Source organism: Gracilinanus agilis, chromosome 3 (genome assembly GCF_016433145.1).
Source record: "Gracilinanus agilis isolate LMUSP501 chromosome 3, AgileGrace, whole genome shotgun sequence".
NCBI lineage: Eukaryota > Metazoa > Chordata > Mammalia > Didelphimorphia > Didelphidae > Gracilinanus > Gracilinanus agilis.
Window position 1 is genome coordinate 506,155,414 of NC_058132.1, and position 11,830 is coordinate 506,167,243.

Genomic DNA, 11,830 nt, shown 5'->3' on the forward strand with positions numbered 1-11,830 from the left:
AAGACAAACTCAGAACTCCTGATTTGAAGGAATTTGTCCTTAATTTCTTTTGAATGAATTGAGGATCACTGAATTTTGAAACCAGGAAGGCAAGCTGATAAAACAAGTTAGTAGTAGAGGGGGAAATCTTCATCTCCTGCCTCTCAGCCTCATGCAGCCTCTCAACAATGTCTCATGAGGCTACAGTTGGAGCCTGCTTTAACCATAGCAAACATGGTACATGCTGCTCCCCATCCCCACACCCCACTTCACTCTTCTACTAGATGAAGTTAAAAAGTCAGCAATAAGACTGATCCTTAGAATAAACAAGAGAGAAAGGTTTAAAGGTAAATAACCTTGGTGACCTAAAACCAGTGAGTCACATTTAAACAGTTTTATTTACAACAATCTTGTGAGTAAGCAGTAAATGAAAATATCATCAACCCTTTGTAATAGTGAAATTGACACACAAGAGAAAAATGAGTGATAGGAACTATGATCAGAGATCAATCTTTACTTCAGGACATAGTGGTGAGGCAGAGTAGTAGAGTGCTACAGGTAGAGAAAGAGGCATACGTTTTCAGGCAGTCAATGCAATGTAGCAATTTGTTTTGCCTAATGCTACTTCTTTGTTATAAGGAAGATTCTATGAGTAGTGTGATGGACAGTCATTAAGAACTAGAAGGAATGTTTAGAAAAAAAAAGAGCATCATTAAAAAAAAAAAACTTGTCTTGAGAGTAGGTTTCGAAAAGAGGAAGGGAAAAGTAGTTCCAAGGAGTTGAATGGTATAGACAGAGAATGTGAACAGTGAGGTGGCACAGTGGATAGAACACCAGGCCAGTAGCTGTGAAAATTCATCTTCCTGAGTTCAAATCTAGCCTCAAATACACGCTAGCTGTGTAGCCCTGGTTCAGTCACTTAATCCAATTTGCCTCAGTTACCTCTTATGTAAAATAAGCTGGAGAAGGAAATGGCAAACCACTCCAGTAATTGTGCCAAGATAGCACCAGTATGACTGAAAAACAACAAAAAAAGCACTGAATACAATTTTGTTCAATTTTAGTTTACAATATAAAGACTGGAAGGAAAAATAGATGAAAAGAAGAAGTGGAAGTGGATCTTATCTTCTCACTAGGAGACAGTGATGGCTCAGGAGACTTGGTTTGTAATTAACTATACCATTAATGTTTTAATAGACTGGGATTACAAATTTAGCATGTCAAATGAAAGCTAGGTCATAGCACTGCACTAACATGATCTTGTGTTCTGTATATCCTTGTAACCAGGGAAAACCTCTACTGAACACTACTGGGCCACATACGAGAAATTTAGTGGTAACAGACAATGAATATTCTTTGAAATGCATCTAATATTTGTTGGATGCCAAAAGTAGAAATTCGCTCTTCAAATCTCCAGCAAAGGAACACAGAGTTACTATTAACCTTCAGGATACAGCAGAAAAGAGTGCTGGATTTGAATCTTGTTTTTTTTCCACCCCCTTGCTAGGTCTCAGTTTATATGTATATTAAAAGGGAGGGGACTAGATGACCTCTAAGTTTCATAGTTAAGATCTTATGACGATTCTAAGAGAATAAATAAAAGTTAAATACACTTCCAGGAAAACATAGGGTATACAATGGATATGAGAACTCTTTGAATATTTTTTATTTTCTTTTCCAGTTTCTGTCCATGAATATTTTATAAGTTCATATCTCCTTCAATTTTTTGTCATATCTACTTAAGGACAGTAAGTATTTTACTCTTTTGCTTTTTAAAAAAATTTTTCAGAAAGCCATAAAAGAATTGCCCAATATGATGTGATGCACTCTCTAAGAAAAAGGCTGTGTCTTTGAAACACTGCCAAAAAAACTCTTTTGCCTTGCCTTTGCTACTACTATCTTGGCATTATTCACCTCTGAGACTCTTTCCTCAAGAAGTGAGGAGATAAGAATCTTAATCAATCAATGCCACTGAACTCTGTGAAGGCTGCAATAGTCTACAAAACTTGGAATGGAACAGACTGTCCAAGTGCTTGCTTTGGCTCAAAAAAAGTAGCGAGTCAACTCAGTAAAATAAGTACCAAACTATGAAGATAAATAGATAAAATTGATGAGCTTGGTCACCACTTGAGTCATTCTCTGTATCCTAGATACTCTAAGAAGCCTTTCCCAGTTCTCCTTAATGCTAAAGGCCTTTCAATTGCTGGTTATCTCCAAAATATATTTTGTATGTAGCAGTTTGCTTGTCATCTCCCTCATTAGACAATGCAGAAAGGGAAAGCCTTTCACTTTAGACCTAATATGTGCATAATAAATGTGTATTGACCAATTTTTTTCCCTTTCTAAGATAATCCTCCATCATTGGATACTTCTATCTTTCATCTTCATTTTCTGCCTTTTTCATGTGACTCATCAGCTGTCTAAATACATGCTCTGGGGCCTCCTCTATTTTAAAAAAGCCTTTGCTCGCTCAACTCTGCTCCCCCAAACTACATTCTTTTATTCTTTTAGCATCCAACATTTTCAAAATAGTACAGCAGCTGTCCCCACTCAGTTATTCTTTAATCCACTGCAATCTTACTTCCCCTTTCACCAGGCTCAGGAAACCACTCTCAAGACCACAGTTTCTTCATTTTCGGGTGTGTTATGGACCCTTTCTCAAAATAATGATTTTTAATGTATAAAATGCACAAGATTACAAATGAAACAAAGTATACTTAAATAGTATACTAAATACAAAAATAAAATGGTGACTTTTTAAAAAACCAAGTTCATGGGTTCCTATGTTAATAAGTATTTTAGATGGTAGCCAATGAAAACCTAAGCACCAAAACCAAGAGCTTTTCTCATTTTCCTTCTCTTTGATTTTCTGCTACAGTGGACACTATTGATCATTCCTTTTTCCCTAAAACATTTGCCTCCTCTGGTTTTCCGTAACACTCTATTCTCCTATCTATTTCTTTTACAGGTTCCCCCCCGCCCCTTCCTTCTCTAGTCTGTATGGTCACTTACTTCAAAGTTCTTTTCTCAGACTTTTCTCCCTTCCTTAATCTCAGTATCTTTATTTTATAGAGTAAGACATGATAGATGATCAATGAGAGAAAAAAAAAATTTCCTCATGGTCAAAAAAAATAGTACCGGCATCAAGTGTCATGCCCAGTACTTTTGAGAACAATTGATTTTAAAGTGACATCATAAATCCATTGTAAATAATGCAGATCAAATGGATGCTAAGGTCCCTTTCAATGTTGTGATTCTTTGATTCTATTATGTTGTGACTTTGAATGAAATACCTGGCTGACAAGAGGCCTTGACTATAGAATTCAAGTTAACAAGTCAATTTAGTAAAGCATTTTAAAAATACCCATACACCAGGGCTGACAAAACAAAGACCAAAAAAAGAAAAGAATTCCTGCCTAGCATTCCATTGCCAAGTATATGGTCAAAGAAGTTAGGTTTGGGGAAGAAAAAAACACATACAATTATTGGCTGAAAGAGGAACAAGAGTGACAAAGCTTGACAAAATTAGCCCTGTGGCCCACAAACTATGCCAATTTTAAAATGTCTCAGGATCTGTAGTTGGGTCCCATTATATTTCAATCCTTTTCACACTAGATGGCTGAATGTCAGAAATCAAATCCACCCCAAAATCACAACACCCACCTCTTTTCTGTGGGCCTCTAACAAGGCAATTATTTCTTCCCTCTCCAGAATTCATTTTTTTAGCAATAGCTAAAATAAAACCTAATGCCTCAGGTTGAAATCCTACACAACCAGACCTTCTTGTACCCCTTCTACCTACTATGGGTTGGTGGAGGGATGGAGATTAAGCATGCTTCACATACTCAGAGACACCTGGCATAGCATAATAGTCAAATAACAATAATCTTGATTCTGTAAGATTATATGAACTGGTGGTTATTATCTCTTCACAATCATAACTTTTTAATTTTTCTCCTGATGTTAGCATTTTTCTTTACTTCCATAACAATTATCATTTTAAACCATATCCACCATAGCTCAGTTCTGAATACTTTAATCCTAATTACATGATTGATAGTTAAATGGTGTAGTGGATAGTGTCGGGCAAACTCTAATTCCCAAGTTCTAATCTAGCCTCAGACACTTTCTGGCTGTGTGATCCTGGGGACAAGCTTGCCTTTGTTTGCTTCAGTTTCTTGATCTGTAAAATGAGCCAGAGAAGGAAATGGCAAAGTACTCCAATATCTTTGCCAAGAAAACCCCAAATGAAGCCATAACAATTATGTGAACATATTTTATTTCATTTCATGGCATTCTGAATTTATGCTGTACCATAGGCTACAAATAACGCCTACCTTAGAGATCCCCACTAAGCCAAATTACCAACATCGTGTTAGCATTAAACCTTTGCTATAAGACTTTAGATACATTTATCAATGAATAATAACGTTTTGTCATTGTACATACAATGTGAAATATCGGATTGTATATGAAACTTTGAAGTTTTATGAAGCTCATTTTCAGTACGTTAATTCTAAAGCCATCCTCCTTGTTTGTCTACCTCTCTATACTTCCTTCTTTTGTATGCATTTATTTTACAATAATTTTTTAAAATCCATTTTGGGGACTTAAAAAAAAGCTAAATCAAGGACTTTAATAACTTATAAAATTGGCTCCTGTCTCTACAAATACTTTCTTGGGATACTGCATCATTTTAGCTTTCAGTTTTTCCTTCCTTTTTATTCAAAAATCACTTACATGGACTGTGTAAACTGTAGACAGAAGAGGAGACTTTTGAGAAGAAAGCAAAAATAAAGATCACACCCTTCTGACTTTCCCCTCAATTAAAGAAAAACCCCTCATTTTACAAGGATGAAAGGATTCTGACTGTCCCAGTTCCCCTTATTGCCCTTGACCTAATTGATCTGCTATAATAATTCGAGCATTCCCTCTTTCTTTCTTTTTTTTTTCAGGGATAAGAGAAATGGCACCCAAATTCATCACCTTTACAGATCTATTTTTACCTGCAAATAGGCTGCATAGTTTATATAGGGACAAAGATTATAGACAAAGATGCCAGCACTATATTTCATACACCTGGATAGAGTCCTCAACAAAATCCTAAAGGAATCATCTGAGGTCTAAATAAACCAGGATAGTGGTTGGTTGTGCTGAACTATTTTTAGACTCTGCTGTAAGAAATTCCATGACCTCAGCAGATAAATATCCTCTTGATTTTCTTAAAACCAATGTTTAACTTGAAACTATATAGATACAATTTGAGTCCATCATTACTTAGCTTCTCTACAGTGATCATTTTGTTGTTCTTCAGTCATTTTTCAGTCATGACTGACTCTTTGTGACCCCACAGGCAAAGACACTGGAGTGGTTTCCAATTCCTTCTCCAGCTCATTTTATAGATGAAAAAACGGAGGTAAACAGAATTAAGTGACCTGGTCAAGGTCATACAACTCATAAGAATGTGAGGTTGAATTTGAACTCGGGAAGATGAGTCTTCCTGACACCTGGCTCAGGGCTCTATCTATTGTATCCTCTACTTTCCTAAAATGGTCACAGAATGAGTTATTTCCTACAAAACAAACTTTTGCCTATTTGTGAGCTGTTTTCACTTTCCTTATTATCCTATTTAAACTTTAAAGTATAATTGGATTTATTTTAGAAGATTTATGATTTCATCTGTGAGGGAAACTCCTGTGTGGAAGCTCCTTCCACATCTGTTTATTATCTTAACAAGAACACAGCTCTTAACGTTTCTGAAGCAGGCTCTAAACCCTGGTCTTCCTGACTCCAAAGATGTCTCTCCAGTCGATGTCCCATGCTACCCAACCCACAAGCCCACTTTTAATCTAAGAATCAGTTAAAAATAGGGGAGGGGGAAGAAAGTCATTTCAGGTACTTTTTTCCAAGGATGAAGCAGATTTATTTTTTGAGGTTAGCAATTATTTTAGAGACAGGAAATTGCCCTGAGTCCTCCAAATAATACTACATAAGAAACAAAGTATATGAAGCCTGGATATATGTCTAGCTTTGACATGGTCACAATAAGGAAAAAAATTTACAATTTTTTTGTAAAAAAAAACAAAACATTTAATGGGATGCGCGATTACTATGTTATACCATAATCAGGCAAAAATGTAACTAGTTCAAGTAAATGATCACAATGAATATCACTCTTATGTAGTCCAGGTTTTTAGTTTTTACCTTCCTCATTCTTAGTTTTCTAGTAGTTTTCTATTTTCTAAAAATATTCTCTGGAATATATTCTAGTATTATCAACATCAGCATTTTCCCTGACTTTATGCATATTTTTATCATCATCACCCCGTCTAGTAGCATGTCATCCCACTCCAATAAAATGAACATAGCTGCAACCATTGGAACCCTTCTGCTAGCTATATATTCCCACATTCTGCCTCCACTCTTATGTCCTACTCAGTCCTCAATCTTCCTCTGCCAAGGAAAGGAAAAGATTGAGAGAGAATAGGGGACCAGTCCAATCATACTATAACAGTCCTTGCAACACACACATGACTAAAACAGTTTTACCTTAAGGGCATGGAAAAGAAATTGTTACCTGCAGCCCTTCCCAACATAAGTCACTGAAACTTTAATGAGGGTTAATTTTCCCAAGATTAAAGATTAAAAATTAAAAAACACACACACACACACACACACACACATACACAAACAAGGCTGTCAAAGTTAAAATATCTATGTTTGAATGTTTCATTCAAGACATAAATTATATCAGTTTTTTCTCCCCTAGTTTCCCTGGATGTGAAGAGTCAGGGTATTTGAATGGAGAGAATGGAATCGCACCAAAGACTTCTGAATAAGGGAGACATGATTAAAATAATACATTAGAAAGATTCATCGGAAATGAGAGACAGTAGACTTTTAGTAAAAAGAAACTGAAAGTGTGGAGAGAAGATCCTACAATAGAAGGCATTGTTCTTTGTTTGGTATCACACAAAAGTAATGTTGGCACAATGGTTCTTTCTGAAGCTGCTGGGTTAAGAAAAACAAACCAAAAGGTAATATGCCATCACTTTGTAGAGGCAAAACAAAAGGCAGAAACCAGAGGTGAACTCACTAATAAACAAAGTGAACAATTTTATCTATATAATTTCAGGAGCTTCAGAAGATTTTTCCCCCCTTCCTCCCACAAAAGTTTATCCTCAACTCTTCAACCCCAAATTTCTAAAGTAGGAGCTAAATCTATTCATTCCAAGACCAACTTTAAGAAATATGATGCAAATTTAAGTACAATGGCCTGCATAAAACTAGGTAAGTTTGTGTTTGTGCAAAAGGCAAGTAACACAAAGTATATACTAATTTCCAGTTGGTCTCCTTCCTAGAAGATAAGGTTTGGGGGAAAAAATGGCTAGATGAATGTCTTTGCTTTTCTGGGTTTGGAGTAGAAATTTTTTATCAGATGTTAAATTCATATATCAATGGCAAAATGACAACATACTTTATTCCCCCCCAAAAACCACCTAGGTAGGAGGAATACTGAAGATGGTGAATCAACCATATATTGTCTCATTTGACTCTCAAAACAACTGGTTTGGGTAGACATGGCAAGCGTCATTCCCATTTTACACATAAATAAAACTGAGGTTCAGAGAAATAAGGTACTTCATCCAAGGTCACTAAGTGGCAGATCCAAGACTTGAACCAAATCTTTTCTGATTGGTTCAGTATTCTCTCCACTATACCATATCAAGTCCTCAGGAAATTATTACATTTTTTTCCCCAACTAATTGTCTTTTCTTAGGTAACAAGGAGGCATAGTGGATAAAGCACTAGGGCTAGAATAAAAAAGACCCAGAGTTCAAATCTGACCTCAGATCCATTCCAGCTATTCGGTCCTGGGCAAGGCACTTAACCATTTGCCTCAATTTCCTCATCTGTAAAATGAGCTGGAGAAGGAAATAGCAAACCACTGGTATCTTTGCCAAGAAAATGCCAAATGGGGTCATGAAGAGTCAGACATGATTAAAGCCACTGAACAACATCACCAAAATCGACAAATTGTCTTCTCAACTTTGGGCCAATCCCACTTTGAAATCTCAAAAGAGAACATTCCTTCTCAATTGGGTATAACATAAACATAGAGTGTGAAAAAGGACATTTAGCCTCACTATTCACTTAACTTATCTCAATTCAAAACTGTATATTGTGGGGCAGCCAGGTGGTTCAATAGATGGTCAAGCCTGGAGACAGAAGGCCCCAACTTCAAATCTGGCCTCAGGCACTGCCTAGCTGTGTGACCTCGGGAAAGTCACTTAACCTCAATAGTCTAGCCCTTACTGCTCTTTGGTCTTGGAGCTGACACTTGTTATAAATTCCAAGAAAGAAAGTAAAAGTCTTAAAAAAAAAACCCTACACTGAAGTTCTGTAGAAATAGATATTTTACGAAAAGACTCAGAAGGCAACATAAGGATGTCAGTTTTTGAATTTCCTGCCTGGTATGGGCAATGTCATTCACAAGATAATTAATTTAATACAACTTGATAGTCTAATAGGTAATAAAATCGAATGCCTCCAAGGTTCTTTGGATTCTGTGACTCTGTTAATAAGTAGAGACTTACAAAATCAGAAGGACTCTGGAGGCATCAAGTCCAATCTTATTCAAAAGCTCACCACTTGATAAGAACTGGCATGTGTGTGGATATCTTTTAAAATGAAGCTACATATGCATATATATTTCCTTCCAGTCTCTTTTTTACATGTATATATAATAGAGAACAGCCTTCCTCTTCAGCTTCATAAGGATGAAAGAAAGCATCATTCTCTTATCAAACCCAGAAGCAGAAAAGAGAGAGGCTACATATTTTATCCTTCCATAGTCAGTCAAAAAAGCATTTATTAAGCATCTACTATGTGCCAGGTACTGTGTGATGTGTTTTGGAGAGTTAAAAAGGAAAAAAAAAGGCAGTCCTTGCCCTCAAAGATCTTACAATCTAATGGGAAAGTCAAGGAATTAAATAGGTAAAAATAAGCTATATTCAGGATGAAAAGGAAAAATTAAAATAAGCACCAGAATTAAGAAAGGTTGGGAAAGGCAGCAATAGGGATTATTTCATCTATCAGCTGATCCCAACAGTACAGTGCCTCCAAGTTATTTAGGGCTTAGAACAGCAAACAAAAAATTTTGTATTTGATCTTTGAGGCAATAGGGAATTGTAATTTGTTGAATAAGGAGGTGACATGTTAGGAACTCCACTTTAGGAAAGTCACTTTGGCTACTGAATGATGGGTAGATTAGAGAGAAGAAGAGGCTTAAGGTAGGCAGCCTCATCAAGGATATTATAATAACCCAGGTGAGAGGCGATGAGGGCTACGCTAGAGTGGTGGCAGTGTCAGAGAAGAGAAGGGGACATGTTTGAAAGGTGCTACGAAGGTGAAACAACAGGTCTTTGGATCATACTGGATATGGGGCCAAAAGAGTGTAAGGAATCCAGGCCAACTCCTAGTTTGTGAGCCCGGGGGACTGGGAAGATTGGTAGTGCCCTCAACAGTAACTGAGAAGTTTGGAGGAGGGGGGACTTTCTAGGAGGAAAGATAATGAGTTCTGTTCTGGACATACTGAGTTTCAAATGTGTATTGAGCATCCACTTCAAGATCTCTGAAAGAGAGTTGGAGATGAGATACTGGAGGTCAGCAGAGAGATCAGGGAAAGTTAGGTAGATTTGAGAATCATCAGCATAGAGATAGTAATTAAATCCATGGAAGCTGATATTACCAGGTAAAACAGAATAGAGGGAGAATAGAATAGGGCCAGGACAGAACCCTGAGGGACTTCTACGATTAGAAGGTATGATCAGGAGGATCCAGTAAAGGTTAGGTAGAAGTAGAATCACAGATTTAGCGTAAAAAGTTATCTAGTTATTTATATTTAAGAGTTATTCAGGAGTCAATAAATACAGATAAGGAAAATGACAGAGGTGAATTAGCCACAAAGAACCACTCTGTTCCCATTAAAATTATGCTTTTGACTGCACATTGACAGAGAAATCCTTTATTAATTGTTAAAAGTCAGCCAGTTAAAAAGGCAGAATCTGAACAGAGTGTAAGAAGGAAAGAACTAGAAATGCTGCAGTGGACCTTTCTCCAGTTTCTCAACAAGCCATTCACGGGTTCAGGCACATGCTAGGGATTAGTCAATCAATGAATAATTATAGAAGCCCTAATATATTAATTTAGTCCTCTATAAGAATATAAAGAAAATAATAAACAATTATTTATACAGCACTAAATACTGCGTGAGAAATAGAGCAGGTATAAGTCATGGTTTTTGCCCACTTAAAAGATCATAATCCATTTGATAAGAGGAGGTTAACACAAATGAAATGATGAAAGATTAATATAAATTAGGTATTAATTGCACATTTCTGAAAAATGGTATAGTTTATAGGAGGTACAATCTGGAAAGAGGTCAAGGAGTAAGGTAACCTGGCCTCTTAGCCTGGATTGGTTGCTAACCAGTTGGGAGATCTTCAGTAAATAATTTCACCTCTTGCCCTTATTTTCATTGCCGGCAAACCAATGAGGTTGGCCTGAATGATCTCTCATATCCCTTACCCATCAGTAAGTCACATGCCCCATATGGCCTCAATTCTTAATACCAAATTAATTTTAAATAATTCTTCAAATTATAAATACTTTGGGCAGATAATTTTTAAATGTTTTCTATGTTCAAAAATCATTGAACTACATACATAAACACACACACAAATATTCATCAAACTTTACTTGCACTCTTAGAATATAGTAAACATATTTTTTCTTATTTATCTTTGCTTTCCTTTGTCTTAAATCCCCCCAACTCCCCAGAAAGCGCACCACCAAAAAAAACAACAAACAAACCACATTTCAAAATGTTCACAGTAATATGACCTAAGTTAACAGCAATAAAGATTATTCGATATAATGCATGAGGTGAACCCAACAATAAAATGTCTTCATCAATAAAATTGTTTTCTCTTCCACAGCTAAAAAGTTGCTCAGGTTCCTAGCAAACAACATAATAAAAGATAAATCCATACCATATATTGACTCTTTGAGACAGTAAAAATCTATACAATAGCCTAGCTACACTGAAAAATAAGTGCCCTGGCAAACAAATCATGTCCTATGAACGATTACATAAATCCACTTCTCTTTATAAACCTTATTATAGATCCCTGCACCTCATTTCAGTTCAAAGGCACCTTCTGATGCTATTAGAATATGAATGCCACTGTCATGTTAAGGCTGAACAATTTTACCTCAGCCATGGAGCTGGTCCCAGGCCGTGGGCCAGTGATAATACATGGCTGTACATTCGGGTCACCTGTGAATAAGAGAACTTAGTAAATTTCACGAAGCTTGGAAATTACTTTCATTTGTCCCCAAACCTGCTTTACCATGATAAAAGCAAAATAATCATTAAAATCCAAATGTACTTTTTTGTACCTAACTGCAGACGAGAAAGAGACTTATTCACAGATGATGGGATGGAGCTATCTGAACAAGGGAATTTGATAACTAGTTTGATCTGAAGGCCATCCTCAGGCAAAGCTGCCATCCTTCCTGCTGGAATTCCAAGCAGTCTGATGAATTTTGAGCAAATCTCCACCTTTTGGAAATAATCTTCTTCTTCAGCATATGGTTTAAGTAGGAAGATGATGCAGAATAACATCAATTATGGCCACCCCCAGGTCTACATTGCACTATGAACCAAAAAGAAGATTGATCTTCAGTCAATGTGATCTATCTTATTGCCTTACATTTTCACAGCACTATATTCATTAGCACTCCCAATGAACTTATGAAGACTTCAGAGTCAGTCAGCATTCTATTT

The 11,830-nt window shown here is 36.4% G+C and overlaps 1 protein-coding gene across 1 annotated transcript in view; it reads right to left on the reverse strand.

Moving 5' to 3' along the window:
• The window catches only part of ATP11A (ATPase phospholipid transporting 11A), a 184,308-nt gene extending 172,754 nt beyond the window's left edge, over nucleotides 1-11,554 (reverse strand). The window contains exons 1-2 of the mRNA XM_044669325.1: nucleotides 11,443-11,554; nucleotides 11,256-11,320 (exon numbers count right to left, since the gene is read on the reverse strand). Coding sequence (XP_044525260.1) covers nucleotides 11,256-11,320; nucleotides 11,443-11,554 — 177 coding nt within the window. The remainder of the gene's footprint in view (nucleotides 1-11,255; nucleotides 11,321-11,442) is intronic.
• Nucleotides 11,555-11,830: the final 276 nt, after the last annotated feature.